Source organism: Paramisgurnus dabryanus, chromosome 23 (assembly GCF_030506205.2).
Source record: "Paramisgurnus dabryanus chromosome 23, PD_genome_1.1, whole genome shotgun sequence".
Lineage (NCBI taxonomy): Eukaryota > Metazoa > Chordata > Actinopteri > Cypriniformes > Cobitidae > Paramisgurnus > Paramisgurnus dabryanus.
The window spans coordinates 30,596,703-30,617,942 of record NC_133359.1 but is presented as its reverse complement, the minus strand read 5'-3'; the positions used below and the strand labels follow the sequence as shown (position 1 = coordinate 30,617,942).

General features: G+C 36.4%; 2 protein-coding genes across 2 annotated transcripts in view; one reads left to right on the top strand and one right to left on the bottom strand.

Moving 5' to 3' along the window:
- Positions 1–882: 882 nt before the first annotated feature.
- Positions 883–7,451, top strand: LOC135780851 (uncharacterized). The gene is made up of 8 exons (XM_073813278.1): positions 883–889; positions 1,087–1,232; positions 1,466–1,602; positions 3,331–3,424; positions 3,504–3,839; positions 3,969–4,155; positions 4,242–4,369; positions 4,663–7,451. The coding sequence occupies exons 1-8, from the start codon at positions 883–885 to the stop codon at positions 4,981–4,983; spliced, it is 1,356 nt and encodes a 451-aa protein (XP_073669379.1). The 3' UTR covers positions 4,984–7,451.
- A 5,515-nt stretch (positions 7,452–12,966) lies between these two features.
- trim44 (tripartite motif containing 44) overlaps positions 12,967–21,240 on the bottom strand; it is a 43,014-nt gene continuing 34,740 nt past the window's right edge. The window contains exons 5-6 of the mRNA XM_065291138.2: positions 15,871–15,890; positions 12,967–13,534 (exon numbers count right to left, since the gene is read on the bottom strand). Coding sequence (XP_065147210.1) covers positions 13,450–13,534; positions 15,871–15,890 — 105 coding nt within the window. The 3' untranslated portion in view covers positions 12,967–13,449. The remainder of the gene's footprint in view (positions 13,535–15,870; positions 15,891–21,240) is intronic.

Below are 21,240 nucleotides of genomic sequence, written 5' to 3'. Positions count from 1 at the left end.
TGCATGTTCGTTTTTTTTTACGTCGCACACGTTTGTTAAATACATTCAGTACTACGTTCAAAAAACTGCCTTCACCATAGTACACTGTATGTTCGTGTTTTTTTACATCGCACTCGTTTGTTAAGTACATGCAGTACTACGTTTAAAAAAAAACGGCCTTCGCCATAGTATACTGTGAATGTTCGTTCCCCCTTAATGTATACATTAATAATGTGCTTGTTGTTTTGTTGTTCCAGCGCTTTCTGCGTTGCAATGCTGCATAACTGTCACGTTTACATTGCGAAAACAATAATTGTACAGTCATTATTGTTTATGTTAGTTCATTGTGAATTAACTTATGGTAACAGTTACAAGTTTTAAATAAAAATGAAATGCTGGATTTAACATGAATTAGTATTAATAAATGTTGCAGAAGTATTGTTCATTGTTAGTTTATGTTAGCAAATGATAACAAATACAACCTTATTGTAAAGTATTAATCATATTTTTAAAATCAAACCATATAATAGAATTTATAGCAAGCCATTTATATATTGGTATTCTGTTCCATCCAAGTTCAGAGGTAAGAGATGCTCATTAAAGCACAATTTCGGAACCAGAAGAAGTTCATCAAAATCCCAGAGGCTTGCTTTGACATATTCATAGAGGAGGGTGAGTGATGTACAAAGAAAACTTGTTTTTTATTCAGTTTCTTTCCATATATATTTAAAAGGAAAATAAAATTGACTTCTTGCCTTGCAGTGAAAGAGAAATTCTCAATACCTGAAGATGTTGCAGTTACAGTTACAGATGAAACTGGAACAGAGGTGGATAAAGATGTGTTTCCGGATCTGGCAACCACCAGTGGATTAATTTTTGTCATAAATGATGAAATGCGGGGTGATGGTAAGTGATAATGGAGAATGTTAAATGTATTCCAATATCTGAAAGAATTATAATTATTTTAAATGTTAAATGCCATGTTAATGATAGGGAGATATGTATTACTAAAAGTAATCAAACCAAACTATATCCCTACAGCCAGAATTGGTTTTAGTATTAACTGATAAACAGGAAATCTCTTAACCCCATTTTGAACATTAACAGGACCTTCCACACCTCGATCTTCAGTCAGCTTAGATACAGATACAGTGTCTGTAACTTCAAAAAGCAGTGAGGACAGTGACTGGTTTAGTCCAAAACGATTCAGACAGGATGAGGATGAGGCTTCACAGAGCTCACAGGCCAGAGATGTGAGTCCCAGTAGCCTTACACAGACACTGGGCATTGCACCTAACATTCACTTGAGCTTTACATCTCATTGTACAGGATTTGAGCATCATAAGTTTCCATAGTGTGGTTTTTATTGCCTGTGTGTACTATTGTTTATTCCAGATCAGGAGCATAGTTCAGGGGCATTTACACATTCCTGCTTTTTCTCGTCCCTGTCATGATAGTATCTTGTTTGTGTTGTTCTTTTTTATAGTTGATAAAACAAATTCTACAGAAAAGACCGGGTGGGGCAAATGTACTGAAGGAATATGAAGATACAGGGACAATTAGCGATGAAATGAGAAAAGTGATGGTGAACATCCTAGTTGCACACATGACAGAGACAGAAGGGTAATTTTTAAAATAAAATAGTTTTTAATTGTTTATTTTAACTTTAAGTGATTATGAAAGTATATTGGTTTGGTTTGATACTAAAAATGTAACTGAAAACTATTAAAGGACAAGTTCGGTATTTTACACTAAAAGGAATAGTCTACTCATTTTCAATATTAAAATATGTTATTACCTTAACTAAGAATTGTTGATACATCCCTCTGTCATCTGTGTGCGTGCCTGTAATCGCTGGAGCGCGCTGCGACGCTTCGATAGCATTTAGCTTAGCCCCATTAATTCAATGGTACCATTTAGAGATAAAGTTAGAAGTGACCAAACACATCAACGTTTTTCCTATTTAAGACGAGTAGTTATACGAGCAAGTTTTGTGGTACAAAATAAAACGTAGAGCTTTTCTAAGCGAATTTAAAAGAGGAACTATATTTTATGGCGTAATAGCACTTTTGGGAGTACTTTGACTTGCCTGAAAAGTCCGCTCCCCTTCTCACTCTCATAATGGGAGAGGGAGGGTGTTACTGCGCCGAGTCGAAGTACTCCCAAAAGTGCTTTTACGCTATAAAATATAGTTCCTCTTTTAAATCCGCTTAGAAAAGTGCTACATTTTATTTTGTACCGCCAAACTTGTTCGTATAACTACTCGTCTTAAATAGGAAAAACATTGATGTGTTTGGTCACTTCTAACTTTATCTCTAAATGGTACCATTAAATGAATGGGGCTAAGCTAAATGCTATCGAAGCGTCGCAGCGCGCTCCAGCGCTTACGTGCACGCACACAGATGATAGAGGGATGTATCAACAGTTCTTATTTAAGGTAATAACATATTTTAATATTGAAAATGAGTAGACTATTCCTTTAAAGCTCTGTTTTCAGATTGTTTATGATGAATTAGAACGGTTTGGACTGAAATTTGGACATATGATGCTGGCCAGAGAATTTTCGGGTGTTTGTTGTATCAGCCCCTACCTCTACAATGGCTGCATAGTTGCACTGGAACAATCCTTCCTAAAATGCATTTAACTTTCATTTACAAAGACGTGAAACTCACCGAGTGGTCAGGGGTGTTCACTGATATGCTCACACAAAAATCGCTGCAAAAGATGCTTTCCAACAGTTTTTATCGTAGTTTGTCCAACTCCATTGACTTGTATTAGATGTGCTGTGAGGTACGGTATTACTCCGCGCCGGGAACGTTGTTTGTATTCTTGCAATTGGCAAAGGCGGATTATCGCCACCAACTGGGCTGGAGTGTCTATTATTCAAGCTCTTAACGGAAGAATGTACGGGTGTAAGGCGTTTGGAAAAATAGGTCCACAAGTTTACAACGAATGCTAAAACAGCTGTTGGAAAGCATCTTTTGCAGCGATTTTTGTGTGAGCATACCAGTGAACACCCCTGACCCCTCGATGAGTTTCACGTCTTTGTAAACGAAAGTTTAATGCATTTTAGGAAGGAATTTCCAGTGCACCTATGCAGCCATTGTAGAGGTGGGGGGTGATACAACAAACACCCGAAAATTCTCGTGCCAGCATCATATGTCCAAATTTTAGTCAAAACCGTTCTATTTCATCATAAACAAACTGAAACAGGGCTTTAAATGTAAAATACCGAACTTTTCCTTTAAAGTAGATAAGCTGTTGATTGTATTGGAAGAAAGACTTTTTAAAAGGAAAAATATTCTTAATGTTCTTCAATGTAAAGTAACATTGAGTGCTTCTATTCTTCAGGAGGGTCCCGCATCGAATTACCAAACAAAAGTATGGTTTGGGAATTATCACCTTGTTTCCCTCACTCAGAGATCCCCAAGGGAGGACTGGATATGTAAGTAATTATCATTAACAAGATAACATATTTTTGTGCTCTTTTTGAAATGGCTTTCTTGAATATGTTATTTTGTCAGGAACATTTTTATGATGGCCAAAGAAACACTGGATTCTTGTCATGGCGCCTAAAGACAGTACAAAGAGGAACAAAACCTTCCGGGAGAAAGGATGATCCAAAAATGGAGGAAAAGGGAGGCCCTTTGCTTGAAAGACAGATCTGTTGTCATGAAGATCAGCTAGATGATAATCAAAGCCTAGAAGCAATTTCTTTAATGAGTCATACAAGCGACCGTGAGGTCATCATGCAGAAGATGAGGGCAACGTTTGAATATAGGCAGCGCCTTGTCCATGATCCAGAGAGATGCACCACCATTTTATCAGTTTTCCCCAGATTTCTGGATACTAAAGGATTGGTATGGAATTTTAAAAACACATTTAAATACTTCAAAATATTTATCTGAATTGAATGAAGCTGAGGACATATTATTTAGTGTTTTTTTTTTATTTATATTTTGTTACGTTTTCTCTGCAAATTACTTCAGATTCTTCAGGACTTCACACTCCTCTTTGGGTCAGAAACTGCTTCCAGGCTTTTGGAAAGGTGGCCAACTGTTTTCAAATCGAGGGTTATCAAGCTAGCAGAGCCTTTGCCTTCTACTCCATTGTTGAAAAGATTATTGTCATCTGCCAAACAGAACAGAGAAAGCAGCAGCGCACAGGATTCCCCAGGTATGATTGGACAGAACTAACTTGCAGTTTTTTTGCAGTTAAATTATTTTAGTGTACACATTTAACAACCGTTTTGTGTTTTTCAGAATGGGACAGTGACATATCGTCCTTCCTTCTACTTCTGCACCTATTATCACCACAGGCTTCTGGAAGAAAGAAAACCCATAAGATCAGTATTTCTCAGGCTGTTGACCATCTTGTGGTGTTTCACAAGGTAGGTAACTGATGCACAGGTGACATTGAATTAGGGCTATGAGTGTTGTTCTTAAAATTGGCAAATTCATTTCTCCAGCTTGTTGTTTGAATTACATAATTTGTAGAATGGGAGGTTATGCACTAATTTGATTAAATTGTGTTTACCTAAACATAAATTAACAGAACTTCCTGTGGTCCATGTGGCGTTTCTTTGAGTGTTTTCTCTCCTTTAAGATGACATGTTCAAATAAGTTAAAAAGACTAAAACGGATAATTTTGCATTCATTCTAGTTTTTGCTGTCTGTTATTCAGGCATGTCGGAGTCTAGAGGAACACCTTGAGACTGAAGAGAATCGTCAACCCTACATTCTTGCCTCCGGGAGCAGCAAGGAAGCCATCAGTCGATTCTTCATTGTGGTTGATAAAAAGATCATCCCTTGCCAAGAATCCTCTTCGCTAGCAGCACTAGATGAACTCTTTAAGGTCCATTTTGTTTTCAGCATCAGTTATGATCTGCCACTCAAAAACATGTACACTTTTCTCCAAACGACAGTTTACAAAATTGATGTCGGCACAACCAGTGAAAGCCCAAGGGTAAAGGAAATCAGAGCCAAATTTTTGAATGATCTTTAGATGCTACATCTGCAAATCACTGCTTGATACTATTACAAAATTATTTAGGCACCTTAAACTTGTACATGGTTTGTATCCTGGAAAGAAATTTGAGTTGGTTTGTGGCCAGGATGGCTGTTCCTTGCAATTTAAGAGTTACGCAGGGTTTAAAAAACATTTAGTTAGGTTTCATTCGAGTGGTGTAGCATCAAGCAGTGCAGAAGAATCTCTGCCTAATCAGCATGTTCCAAATCCTGATGAAGCAGTATCACCTGTTGTGTCTGACGATGAACAAAATTTACCAGTTCCAAGTTTCCATGACTGTTCTGCTGTGGCAAGGGACCATTCCAGGGAAATGTGTGCATCCTTAATAGCTAAATTGCAGGGTAACGGTGTTGCAAATAGTGTCATAATGTCAGTAATTGAAAGCATGGAGAATTTTGTTAATGATTTCCATACAAGTTTAAAGGAAAAAATTTTAAATGTTTTGCCTGTTGATGGCACAACTAGGAGTTCAGTTGAAGAAGTTTTTAATAGTTTTCATAATTCATTCTCAGATTTTAATACTGATAGCAAATGGAAAAAATATTTTAGTGAGAAATGGGGGGTTGTTGAACCTGTTGAAGTGCATCTGGGTGTCAGATATGATTTAAGGAGAAATAAAATCTCAGGAATGTATGAGCAAATACCAGTTAATGAGAGTTTCATATATATCCCTCTTCTGAAGACTCTAGAGTTTATTTTTAGAAATGATGAAATTTGCCATCTTATGCAAGAGAAACAACAAAGTGACATGTATCAAGATTTTTGTGACGGACAGTATTACAAAAAACATCCTTTGTACTCCAGCCATAACAATGCTCTTCAGATCCAGATTTACTATGACGATTTTGAAACTGCAAACCCTTTGGGGTCTAAACAAGGCATACACAAGCTTGGCTGTTTATATTTTGTGCTTCGTAACCTACCACCACGTGTAAATTCTTCCCTAATGAACATTCATTTAATATCTTTGTTCCATTCTCAAGATGAAAGAAAATATGGAATGGACAAAATACTTGGCCCATTGGTTGAAGACGTGAAAATACTTGAGCACACAGGAATGAAAGCATCATTTTCTGAGGAGCCTATTTTTGGTACTATTGCGCAAATTACTGGTGATAACCTAGGTCTTAATGGTATTCTTGGTTACGTTGAATCTTTTTCTGCAAAACATTATTGCAGGCTTTGCCTTACTGACAAGGTTTTGGCACAGACTGTATTTAGTGTGGATGATCCACGAGTGATATTGCGTAATAGAACCCTAAATGAGGAACATTACAAGTATCTTGCTGACAATCCCAATGAAAACTCCTATTTTGGTATTAAAAGAAACACTGTACTCAATACCTTGACTTATTTTAATGTATCGGATAATTTTGTTTTGGATATTATGCATGATATCTTGGAGGGAGTTGCGCAATATGAAGTGAAATTGCTTTTCGAGTATATGAGTCACAGCCTAATTTCTGAAGCTTCTATTCTTCAAAGAGTGTATGCCTTCAACTATGGATATTTGGACAAAAATAACCGTCCAACCAAGATTAACCTTCAACAAGCAGGTAACAGCATTGGGCTCAATGCAAGTCAGACCTTATGTCTCATTAGGAACATTCCTCTCATTTTTGGAGATGTAGTCCCAGTTGGTGATAAACACTGGAATTTGATGTTGCTCCTTTTACATATTGTTAATATTGTTTTTTCCTCTTGCATTTCTGAAGGAATGACAATATTTTTAAAGCATCTCATAGCGGAGCATCATCAGTTGTTCAAGGAGTTATATCCTTTAAAGAATCTAATTCCAAAGCATCACCTCATGATTCACTACCCTGAATGCATCAGGCTAATTGGCCCATTGGTCCACGTATGGACAATGCGATATGAAGCAAAACACAGGTTTTTTAAGAAAAATCTAAAAAATTTTAAAAATCTGACCAAATCTCTTGCAAGAAAACACCAGTTAGCCATTGCATACCACTGGGAGTCAAATTCTATCAAAGGTATTGAGTCTGGACCTGTGTCAAATGAATTGTTGAGTGATCTTGAAAACTGTGATTTTATATCAGAGGAACTCGATGTTGATCTTTCCAGCCAGTTAATGGTCACACCGTGGGTTAAAAGTCAAGGTATTGAGTATCGCAGTGGTCTTGTTGTTTGCTTAGACTTTGTTGATGATGCACCTGTATTTGGAAAAATTCATCAAATTCTTTTGAAAGATGGCATTTATTTGTTACTATTGTGTATGGAATCAGAGTTTGTTGAACATCTCCATGCTTATAATGTTGTTGTGCAAGAAGAAAATCTTGTTCTCAAAAAACCTCAGGACTTGTATTTCTACAAGCCATTTGATATACAAATGTCCTATGGCAATGATACTCTTTTTTACATTGTGCTGGACTGTTACTTATAGTAATACATTTAAGATGCAGGTTTTATGGATTTTATGAAGTTCTGTGCTTAAATAAAGTTTTAAAGTAACAGAGTGATGTGTTCTTGGTGCATTTGTTTTTAGATAATTTTTTTTTAATTTTACAGGTATGCAAAAAAAAGGGGAAAAAACTGTAGAAATCACAGTAATACAAAAGACTGGCAACTCTGTTAGTGTTGTTTTTATTTCTTTAAAGGTGTTGTATCAACACCAGGATGATGTAAAATTTGACTCTTGAAGAGTTATTTAGAATAGATGGTCATTTCTTCTAAATTGTTGAATCAACACCGGGACAGAGTAGGTTATTAACTCTGTCAGTGTTTCCTCAAAGCTGCACCCAACTCTATACTGGTGTTGTTGAAAATCAGCATTGGTGTTAATATTTAACTCACTTGGTGTTAATGTTGTAACACTGTCTTGGTGTTTAAAGGTAAACACTCTGTAAGGTGTTGAAATAACACTTTGTGGGTGGTTCCATTATATACACTTCTAAAGTGTTAAAATTGACTCTATAGGTGTTGATTTCCGGATTTCCAATTTACTGTGTACAGTATAAAGTTATATATTAGACTATGGATGTGTAAACCCTGTAAACCCTGACAAAAGGTATTTCTAAAGCCAGTAGCAAATGGCTGAATCCACAGGGAACCGCTTCCTATTTCCTGTTGAATTATCATCTGAAACCTTTCTGAAAAGAATTCACATCTACCCCCCAAGACAGTTACCCCATGGGGTGAGACAGAAGAGTCACACACCCTACCACACTTTCTCGTCCCCCTCTCCTCATGTTCTAAAAGCAAACTGTATACATTCTACATGTACAAAGAATCTGAAACTGGTTTTGTTTGATGTTATATGAAGTGTTTTAATGCAAGTGGTACATTTGGGTTTATTAATATGACAACAGGATTCAATGTTAATCTGTGACAATAAATAAGTAAACTTAACCTAATGTTGGGAGACAACTCCTACCTTAGAGATGTTGACCAATCACCCACTGTATGTATATTAGGCATCACCCCTGAATTTTACAACAACCAATCAGTACCAAACTCCTATATGCTTTGTCTCTCGATATTTAAGGGAATGATGTAAAATGGTTCAGGGGGTCTTTCTGTTCATGGAAATTCACCCCCATGATGCTGTATCTTTGATACAGCATCATGTATTTTATTTTACTTTGAGAAATCTGTAACCAGATATTAATCATTTGCCAGGTATGCATTATTCTCATTTGATTATATTTGTTTCCTCGTATTTAAATTGGAATGCAAATTGGCTTCTGAATTATGTTTTTCCTACCTGGTTAATAAACTGTTATGTTTGATTTTATTCTGTGTTGCTCGGTAAGTGTTGACACTGCAAGTAATATCGTTGTATCCGTAGTTACCGTAAGGACTGAAATCAGGCTAGGATCAGCCCAATCCCAGTTAGATAGTGAATAATACATCAGCTGAGGATTTGAGAGATACGACTAGCAATTGGCGTTAGTTTAAATGTACTTAGAAGCGTGGAGGTTGTGTTTCCGTTTAGAGTAACATTTCTGATTACTCTAAATAGGGTCAGCCTAAACCTCTGTTTATTTCAATATTATACTATTCATTAACTTTGACTAGAAATAATTATTGTAATAATTAAGTATCACCTCTAAGGGGACTAAATAAAGTATGCTTAAAATTGAGCACGCAGAGAGCGGCCGCTTAAGCGTATAGTCCAACCTCTGGCAGCGACCAACACTGATTCGGTTATGACCGTTGACCAGTATATTAATTATGAGGCCCATACTAGGATCATGTGCGACTGTGAGAACCGAATGAACGAGTGTAATACCAGAGCTTTATCAGAATAAATAAACAAACATCCATCTAAATTCTGTAAGTTTTAAAAGTAATAATCAATCCGATTTGTAATATAATATAAACTAAATATTTGTCTTTGGAGTCAGATAAGAGATAAATATACCTAAATTACGTAACGCCAAAACGTCATCTGCAAAGCGCCGGAAAAGACCGAACGCGCTATAATCCTTCGCCATGCCGTTTGGTTCCGCCGTTGGGCAAACAGATGGGGACATATTTTTCACCCCCTTACAGATGTATTATATTCATATTTATTTCAGTTCCTTTTTATACCTTAAATATCCATACAAATCAGCTGCCACTGGAAGTTAAATAGACAAAATACTAAGCAGAATAATTAAATTGTTTTTTATCAATAAATATGCATCATGTTTTCATGATTTGAAAATTAAAATGAAGTGTAGAAGACGTACAATATATGAAGAGTTTTGTTGCAAAACAGGATAACTCCGTTTTTAACATTTTTGCCAATACATGTTTATTATTATGTTATCATGTCATTATTTTGTTTAATGGTGCTACTTTTGGTATTTTTTAAGTTGTGAAGGTTTAAATCAAAACAAACCAACTGCAGTTGAATTGATATTAATTGGAATGCACAACCAAAAAACGAGATTTCTGAAAAAAAAAAACGGAGTTATCTCGTTTGGCAACGAAACTCTTCATATACAGACAGTTTACATTATACTTTAATAACGCCAATTTTGTTTGCTGTTTGACTTTAAATACAAACTTTTTTAACTTGACTATTTTTATAGTCAGCTCCCCACGCAATGCTATTGTGCACACGCATTCAGAATGTCTAAACAGAGTAACCAGCACTCAGGTTTGATCTGTCCTGAAATTGACAACGTTGATACACAGAACAAATCTAAGTTTATTTTTAAAACGCATTATTTCAAAATGCCTGCATCATGCGCTGAACTGTCTTTGCATGCCGCTATAAGCAGAAAAGAAAAGGACATGATAGCCGCTTATGGCTCAGCGTTACTCAAAGTCGGTCAGCTGCACAGATTTGAATGCTGTTCATCTAGGCTTCTTTAAAGGAATTGTCTACTCTTTTGCCATATTACACTATGTTATTACCTCAACCTAGACGAATTAATACATACCTATCTTTTTTCAATGCGTGCACTGTACAGCGCATTACGAATGTGTTAGCATTTAGCCTAGCCCATTCATTCCTATGGTACCAAAAAAAAGTTTTATTTTGTGGCACCATACTTACTAGTATAACTCCTCATGTAACAGTCTTTAAACAGGGAAAACACGGAAGTGTTTGGTGGCTTCCCTGTTTGGTACCATAGGAATGAATGGGCCTAGGCTAAATGCTAACACATTCACGACGTGCTGTACAGTGCACGCATTGAAAAAAGATAGATATGTATTAATTCGTCTAAGTTGAGGTAATAACATAGTTTAATATGGCAAAAGGGTAGACTATTCCTTTAACTTCATGAGGCACTGCAAGAACTGACAGGTGGATGATATCAAAACACTGCAAGAGCGAATCGAGAAATCATACAGATGAGTCTGCTTATCAATCATCCACGTGCAGTTCTTGGGGCGGCGTCGCATAAAGTCTAACTCACCTAAAACTTTATTTATTGCTGTCAGTTGTAATTTTCGGACTAGCGCACATAGATTTAGAAGTTATGGAGGCCCCCCTTCAAGCTTGAGGCCCTAGGCATTTGCTTACTTTGCCTATAGGTAGCGCCAGAAACACAAGACGGCACTTTAAAAATTAAATACACATTGCGTAATTAATTAAAATACAGTAACGAAGGAATGCCACACAGTGCAATGAAGTAAAACTACTAGTTATTTTTTTTCACCTCGGAAGGGCAACTTGAGTCGAGAAGGGCATATGGTCAGTTGCCCGGGCAACCTGAGCAACCCCCCGTGCACGTCCCTGTGCAACTTGAGTGGAGAAGGGCATATGGTCAGTTGCCCGGGCAACCTGAGCAACCCCCCGTGCACGTCCCTGTGTGTGTGTGTGTGTGTGTATTTACAGTCGAGCTCAAAATTATTCATACCCTTTGTAAATATGACCAAAGAAGGCTGTGAAAATAAATCTGCATCATTAATACTTTTGATCTTTAATTTAAAAAATCTAGAAAAATCCAACCTTTCATTGGAGAATAATAATTTTAAAATGAGGGAAAATTTAATTATGAGAGAAATATTTTTCTCTAATAAACACTTCTCACAATTAATCATACCCTTTAATTCAATTCTTTTTGCAACCTCCCTTTTCCCAAGAGAACCGCTCTGAGTATTCACCTATAATACTATTTTTCACCCCGGGGAGGCAGCCTTTTTGGGCTTTACCTAGCTTCCTCTTCTATACGTTGCTTTAGTAATACGTGCAATTATAATATTGAGTCATAGCCGCAGCAAATTTAACTGCTCATGCTATCATGTATTTTGTTGGGCTATCTGTCGTTTTCTGTGCTTTTCACTGCTTCTATTTATGTAAAGCTGCTTTGAAACAATTGACTTTTGTGAAAAGCGCTATATAAATAAAATTGAATTGAATTGAATAATGCCTGATGAGTTTGGAGAACACCTGACAAGAGATCAGAGACCATTCCTTCATGCAGAATCTCTCCAGATGCTTCAGATTCCAGCTCCATGTTGGTGCTTCTTCTCTTCAGTTCATCCCACAAATTTTCTTTAGGGTTCAGGTCAGGGGACTTGGATTGTCATGGCAGAAGCTTTGTTTTGTGCTCAGTGACTCATTTTTGTGTTAGTTTTGGATAATTGCCCTGATGGAAGATCAAACCATGGCCCATTATGATTTCTAACAGGGACAGACAGGTTTTGATTTTTTTATCTGTTGGTATTTCATTGAATCCATGATGCCATGTATCTGATCAAGATGTCCAGGACCTCCAGCAGAAAAATAGACCCACAACATTAAAGATACAGCAGTATATTTAATTTTACACATGGGGTACATTTTACAACACTCAAACTTTAAAATGTACCCCATGTGTAAAATGAAATGTACCGCTGTATCTTTAATGTTGTAGGTCTATTTTTCTGCTGGAGGTCCTGGACATCTTGATTCTTGTGTACAGAATACAAACATGCAAATATTTTATGACTTGTTTTTATAAGTTTATTTTTTCTGTTACAAAGTAGAAGGATTCTCTGGGTCTATTTGTACAGTACCTAGATGTTTTAATCTAAAAACATTGAGCTATTACTATGCCAAACATTTAATCGTATACTGTGTTTAACGGGACAGTAAGTAGAATTTCCCCCATCTAGTGGTGAAATTGTATTTTGGATTCAAACAAATAGTGCTCTCTAGTGCCTCTCTTTTCCAAATGCGTGTTGCAACTACGGTAGCCGTTATGTACTCACCGTTCTCCTTGTCGGTTTCAGCGGTTTCACGTGTTCTGAACGAAAAAGCGTTGTGGAAACGCGTTGCGGTAGGCTAGTGCTTTTTGTTCCTCTCTGCTATTATAGTTTCTAAATATGGCAAAATGACAACAAAGCCTTCTTGGACTTAACCGTTCAATGTAAATACAGAGAAGAAATGCTAAGCTTACAAAGAAAAGTCAGATAATTGACAGAGGTAATTTGACACCAATGAGGACATATTTTGACTAATAAAATACTTCATATTGTCCCTTTAATAGTTAAAATAATCAGAGAAGCATGATGTGGTGATGGTCCATAAACTGTATTTAATGACATACCTTTAATTAAATCCCTCCACCAGTACTGCATCTAAATTTTATTTTAAACTCCTAAGACCCAAGCTTTGGTTTGTATTTTTTTTAGCTATTTGGAGTTAGTAAGAACCAGTAAATATAATAACCAAATATTTTTCTTTGAACATGAAGCAGTGTAATTGTTCACGTTTGTGTACAACAGGTTACAGTTACACAAAATTAATTATTATGGTGCAAACAATAAACAAATGTCTGGAGGTTAATATAAAAACACCTGGAAAATAAGACTAAATTGTTATATTTGCTTAAATGTGGGGGAAAAAAATGTCATCCTATTTTGACCTGATAGTTTGATTATTTCATTACCTTCTTAAGAAAAATGGTAGTCAAGTATTATCCATATACATTTTTATGATACAATGAGACTAGTGTAATTTAATTCATGCTGAAAAGAACGTCTCAATGTCCATTAGTTTTAGGGTACATGCCCCATATGTGCATCTTCTTTTTTCTCTTCATCAACTGAATGATCTTCTGGGACCCTCATTTGATTGCCTACTCTGTAAGTGGGAAAACACATCCATGATCTTTACATCTAGGCTACTAAAAAGAAATATTAGAAGGAAAAAACGGCAATACCCTAACAGACTACCAGTTGTACTAGCTCACAGATCATGGGTTCAATCCCACTGATCGCACATATCAGGCATGAAAACGGGTCAGGGGTAAAAAAGGTGAGAAGAAAGGGGCGACATGGCCTCTGATGGGGCCGCGAGGTGGGAGGACTCCCCCAGAATAAATATTACGGCCTCATAAGGGGACATGCTGTAACTTAACTTGTTTATTCTTCAGGCATGTGATTGGCCAAGGACAAAAAAGAAGGAAAGAAGGAAGGAACCCAACATCCCAGCAGAAACAAAATGCACACCATAACATAAGCAAAAAATACATTATGACCATTATTTCAATTTTTAATTCTGACGGATAATTTAGATTGTAAATTTCAAATGTAAACATTTGACTAGTAGCAGAAACAATGTTTAATTAAATGGGTTAATAAATATGGAAAGCTGTGACAAGTAGCATTCCCTTACAATTTTACATCTGCAATAATTTTATGTTGCCATAATCTGACCATCAGTCACAAGGCCATACAATTTTAAGTTGGCCTTGGAATAGGGTGGACCTGCAGGCCTACATATAATTTAAAATTACTTAATTTTACAATATACATTATGGTTATACATTACATTATAATTTTACAAACTACATTATGGTTTTTGAGTGATGGGTTGAATAATTTTCAGATCAGCAAGAAAGTGATGTGGGAAAATAAAAGTACAAATCAAGAAATTACAAGCATATAAAATAGAAAAGAACAAAGTTACAAATAAAGTAAGATACAACAGTATTGATTAGGTAGAGAAACAGTATCACATTAATATAACACTGTTTTCATTCTATAAATTAAATATAACTGATCTTTTTTAAAGCTATAAAGGTGATTTTACTTTTGTCTTCTGTAGTTTTATTAACATAATGACACAAACATAAGCATTTCTAATAAGAGGAACTGTCCCTTTAACACCGGTGGAGAAGCGCTGATCTATAAACTGACACATATGATCAACTGCTCACTTATAATATACGACTGTTTTTATGAGAATATTTGCCGAGACTGTGGTATTACAAGTTAATTTGTACGTATATCTCCTGTCAAGCCCAAAGGTTATGTGTTTGTGTGGTTTTTGAAACGCGCGTTTCAGTGCGTGGGCTATTGAGTTTGTGCACGTATGCCCACCGAAAACAAATCACTTTAGCATCTTTGTCGCTTAAATAGTCTTAAACGTTACTGTAAACGATAAACTTTCTTATAAACAGTATTAGTAGCAGTATGTTCTAATTAACAGTATTTCATGCAATATTTAGCAGGTTTACCATATTTACATTTAAGTACTTACAGCCGTAGACTAGTAGACCAATGGGACTTACAAGCGAGGAGTATGTCCATAATTCGTACCAATCCATTCCAACAAAAAATCTTTTAGGTCACTTTGCAGTGTCAGTCTGTGTAGATGTTGTTTTAATTGATTGACGCCTTAGAATTCTACAGTTATAGTTTTACAGAGTTTTGTGTTGAATTTACGTCCCGAAGGCAGTCGCTCTATGCATCTTCAACAAGCGTGTATGATGAAGAACACAGAAAGACGGATGACATCACAGTAGCGCGAGAGCCGTTCAAAAGCAGACTTCCTTTTATGGCTTCTCGATTCACTCTTGTGATACTTTGATGTTACCTGCCTGTCGGTTTTCGCAGCGCAGCATGAACTCAAACAAACCTAATGTCTGGGATACATGTTGGATGACGGCGAAGGGCGCGTCTACAAACAACACGTTTACCCCCCATCCAAAAATGTTTTCTCATCGAATCTACATGATTCACGTGGGTCACCTTTTTTGGCTTCAAAACGGCAAATTTCGCCGAAAGGTAAGGGATTTTCATGCCTGACATATACTCTAAAAATGGTCTGATGTTTTTAACCCCAGCGTTGGGTAAATATTGGACAGAACACATTGATGGGTTTAAAATGACCCAATGCTGGATTATTTCAACCCAACTGCTGGGTTATTATAACCCATGGTTGGGTAACAACAACCCAGCATTGGGTAAATTTTAACCCATCTTGGTGTTCTATCCAATTTTTACCCAACTCTGGGTTGAAAATAACCCAGGATTTTTTTAAGTGTACTGATAAAAAGTATAACTTAAGTCACTTTGAATAAAATCATCTGCTGGATACATAAAATGCAAAATGTAACTGCAGTATACATTTTAAAAGTGATCTTTAACAGTACCTGACAGTTACTAAAACAGTTACTAATACAGATGCCTTACCTCAGCCTCACTTCAGGGTCCTAAAATGAAAACAGAGCAAATATAGGTGAAATCATTCAACATTTATTGAAATATTCAAAACATCTTATGTAAACAATGTGAAATATTTGTGTTAAATTTTACATGTTGCATTGTTGTTTATAAACTTTTTCCCAGCCAGCGTTAAAAGTTGCCAGCCAGAACTTCACAAAAGTTTAAAGGGCGTGTTGCAGGGTTAATTTTTCAATGAATTTGTGCAATTTGCTTGTTGGTAATAAACATTTAAACTGTTATCCACTGTATTTTATGTTGTTGGGTATCACAAAACAGAATATAATACGAAAAAGTAAAGCAGTTTGCAACGATTCTCCTTTCCCACACATTGCATTGCATTAAGTCACCTTGGGGAGAGAATTTAACAAAGCCCGCCTTTAGAGCATTGAGAGTGACTAGAGAGACGAGAAGAGACAGTCAGGGTTCTTGCAGGTTTCAGCAAGTTAAATTTAAGACCTTTTTAAGACCTTTTAAGACCATTATGAGTAAAATTTAAGACCAACACGACACATTACTAGAAGCATTCAAATGATCTCAGAAATTCTCAAAACGTTCTATTTTTATTGATTCAGTTATAGAAAAATATAAAATGAACGCAGTTTTAAAACAGATAATCAAAATACATGGAAATACATTATGCTTAACTCTATTAGACTGCGAGTGTTAGCACCGACAAATTTTACCCATAGCCCTTTAGGAAGAGACTTCTGACAATAGAAGCCCTAAAATGGCTCATAGTGAGCCATTGAAATACATTGAGTTAGAGGCAAAGAGCTGTGATTTTTCTTAATTAATAGTCAAGAAATGCATTGATTTACATTATTTATACATCACACTAATATGTGTAAGTAGTATTTTTATAAAATTCTATCAACAAGGTTTTTTGATAAATAAAATCCACTAATATTAGATCAGTTAGTATGGTCAGCTGCTGGTTTGTGCTTAGTTTTACACTGCCTCATACAACTTTAAAGCTTTAAAATGCATTACACTCTGTAGTACGTAAGCTTATAGGGGAGGTTTCCCAGACAGGGATTAGACTAGTTTTAAGAGCAATTTGCACTGACATATCTTAAAATACATCAAAATGCACACAAGTAATGGTTTAAGTAATTATGTCATAATTAAACTAAGGCCTAGTCCTGGTTTAAGCTAATCCCTGCCCAGGAAACCACCCCATAATGTTTAATGTACAACTGACTGTGTGCTGTGTATATATCTTGTGCCTGTTTATAAATATACAAAGAACAAAAGATCACTTTCAATTATTATTAATCCCTAAAAGCAATAATATATGCATTTTATTAAACAAGTTATTAATAAATTAATGTATTGCATTTTATTGAATACAGAATCACAGAGCAAAAAAAAACACTCCACCCATACGTTTTATGCATAAATATGCACTATATACCGCCATCAGGTTTAATAGCCTCTCTAATTACACAATAACGGATTAATCTGCATTAAGAAAATGAAATTTACCATTAAAAGCCTGTTTGATATGTGTTGCTAACGTTATCCACTAAGACCGTTTCTCAATCCGAAGGCTGTAGCCTCCGAAGGGTCGCATTTCAGAATATTAACTTTGAAATTAACTTTAAAACATTATTCAACTTATTATTCTTAGTTAATGGTTAATTGTTGTAATATGCTTATGACTTGCGAATGTAATGCTCAGTTAACGTAAATAAACCAGGCGATGCCGTATGCAGCAGCCTGCCTATGCGCAAGGGCTCTGATTCTACCGCTGTTCATTTAACCGTAACTCCTGAAGCATTTGCGCAATCAAAAAGTATGAATTGTTCCTAAAAGACGATAATTGCACTTTTTTGAAATATATGGTTTATTACGGTACTTTCTTGCTTTCCGTCTGCCAATCGCTGTGTTTGTGGAGAGCTGAAGGGAAAGCGCGTTAGGTTCGAGTGCATTGCAGCAGAGAGCAATATTAAAGTCTTAAATATAAAACTGTGTAACACTAAAGTTGACACGCTGTTGGTGGCTCGTGACTCGACGGCCCGACTGTTTAAGTTGATTTTCAATAAAGCAGCATTGATTTTTGTTCGCTTCTGTGTCCTCTATGTTTCAGAACCTGGCAAATGCTCAGGTAAGCCACGGGCTTATAAATTAACCCGAAAAAGATTTTTGCTTATATTTAACATTCTGAATTTTAGACTTTTTAAGACTTTTTAAGACCCCGCGGGAACCCTGTACAGTATGCAGATTAGAGATAAGTACATAGATATAGATAGACTATATATCTATATCTATATACACTCACCGGACACTTTATTAGGTACACCATACTAGTACCGGGTTGGACCCCCTTTTGCCTTCAGAACAGCCTTAATCCTTCGTGGTACAGATTCAACAAGGTACTGGAAACATTCCTCAGAGATTTTGGTCCATATTGACATGATAGCATCACACAGTTGCTGCAGATTTGTTGGCTGCACATCCAGAGCACGAAGTGGGGACTGTGGGGGCCATTTGAGTACAGTGAACTCATTGTCATGTTCAAGAAACCAGTCTGAGATGATTCGCGCTTTGTGACATGTCGCGTTATACTGCTGGAAGTAGCAATCAGGGAATGGGTACACTGTGGTCATAAAGTGATGGACATGGTCAGAAACAATACACGATGCTCAATTGGTACTAATGGTCCCAAAGTGTGCCAAGAAAATATCCCCTACACCATTACACCACCACCACCACCATCCTGGATGTATCCATGCTTTCATGTTGTTGACACCAAATTCTGACTCTACCATCTGAATGCAGAAACTCATCGAGACTCATCAGACCAGGCAACGTTTTTCCAATCTTCTATTGTGCAATTTTGGTAAACCTGTGTGAATTGTACCCTCAGTTTCCTGTTCTTAGTTGTCAGGAGTGGCACCCAGTGTGGTCTTCTCCTGCTGTAGCCCATCCACCTCAAGGTTCGACGTGTTGTGCATTCAGAGATGCTCTTCTGTATATCTCGGTTGTAACGAGTGGTTATTTGAGTTACTGTTGCCTTTCTGTCAGCTTGAGGCAGTCTGGCCATTCTCCTGTGACCTTTACCATCAACAAGGCATTTGTGCCCACAAAAATATCCGCTCACTGGATATTTTCCCTTTTCGGACCATTCTCTGTAAATCCTTGAGATGGTTGTGTGTGAAAATCCCAGTAGATCAGCAGTTTCTAAAATACTACGACCAGCCCGTCTGGCACCAACAACCATGCCACATTCAAAAAGTCACTTAAATCACCTTTCATCCCCATTCTAATGCTCGTTTGAACAGATCGTCTTGACCATGTCTACAGGTCTGCCTAAATGCATCAAGTTGCTAACATGTGATTGGATGATAAAAAAAAATTGCATTAACGTGCAGCTGAACAGGTGTACCTAATAAAGTAGCCGGGGAGTGTGTGTGTATATATGTATATATGCATACATACATACATACATACGTTCTGTCTTTTCTCGGTCAAATAGGCACAAAATTCTAAATTTATGTTACATTTCGACTACAAATATGACCCACTTTCAATAAAGATTAATGTTTCTATCGATTAAATTTCCCTTTAAACTCACACACACTCATCAAGGTGCACTCATTGATAGGGCTGTGCGATTTAAGGAAAATATCTTATTGCACTTTTTCTGCCAGGAATTGCAATTGCTATTCGATTTGCGATTAAATTTCGAGCAGATGCAATGGGCATCTGCCTCTTTAGATGGTTAGATCATACTGATACTGCTTATGGGTCTGGTGATTTAACTGCATTCTTATGTTTTTGTTTTGTTTTGTTTTTTTGTGAAAATAAGGAAACAAAAACAAAGAAATTAAGAATATAATTAACACTTCTTATTGTATGAAATGTAAAATGGTCTTTAGCTTGGACTAACACTGTACTAACACTTCATTATAGCTGCAACTTTAACAACAAGTTAAAATATTTAAATGGGTAACTGAGTTTTACTGGAAAGATTTGTATGCATGTTTGTTTTTTTGTAAACAAAGAACTGTAATACTCAACTTCAAAATATTAAATAGCTACATTTGGGATTTTTAAAATGAATATAAAATCCAAATGCGTTCAATGTCATGTCATTTCATTCAAGTGACATTAGCAACCCAGTTAAATGGTATTTTAGTTTTAAATAAGGAGCCGGGCTTGTAAGCATTGTTGGGCGTGTGTGTGTAAAGTTTTAACGCATCATCCGTTTTGGGAGACGCGGGCGTGAAGTCTTGCGATGCGGACTTTAGGGTTGTAGCGGTATACCGGTATGGCGGTATACCATGATATTAACTTTCACGATTATCATACCTTAAACATTTGCTTATACACAGTTTTGGGAAAAAATAATAAAGCAGATCTCACCTGCGCTACTGCACACACGCAACTTAATTCGGCTTGACTGCTAGACTCCTCCACTCGTTTTATGTACAGCAGAGAAAATGTCAGAGACTACAAATTCTAACCTCTATCCCCCACCAGAAAAAAGTTAAAATCTACAGGATGGAAATACTGTGGGTATCCAAAAAACAAATGCAGGGTTGTTCTTTAAGATGGATATCCAGTTTGCAAGAAATGTGGACGAAGAGTGGCTGCAAAAGGAGACACTAAAGCCCATTTAAGTGATTACAGATCAATTTAAGTTGACTATACTTGATTATAGTTGATATATAATAAAAACTATACTCACTCACTATTTCACTCACTATATGATGATGTGAACAAATGAATATATCCAGAGTAGCTCTGAGATAATTTAATAAGTATTTCATTATTTTATTTAAAAAAATAAAATTAGAAATAGTAATAAATTAAGAATGAAGAATCAAAGTTAATTTTTTTCAAAAGTGTTTTTTTCCCAAAAAAGTTTGACATAATAAACCATATGTTCAACCCAAACCCCCTATCTGTTTTTTATTAATTTAAGGGTCATTGTAGCTAATGATTATAATAAAGTAAGTGTTTAATACTGCCAAACCGTGAAACTGTGATAGTTTCTGAGACGATTATCATACCATGGAAATCTCATACCGTTACAACCCTAGCGGACTTGCGGAGACAGGCGGGAGTATTTAATAAGCGAGACACAGGCTGCGCGTGTGCATCAAGTTTAAACACCTTGTATGTTGTGGAAGACGCGCGCGCAAAGTCTTGCAATGCGGAAACAGGCGCGAGTATTTAACAAGCATTGAGAGACACAGGCTGCGCGCATGCTTTAAATTGAAACCCCTCGTCAGTTTAGGAGAAGCACTGTTTTGGTTGACGTGCCTCTCACGGAGAAAGCACAGCCATACTTGCGCTCGCTCAATTGGTTAGACTGTCACAAAGCATATT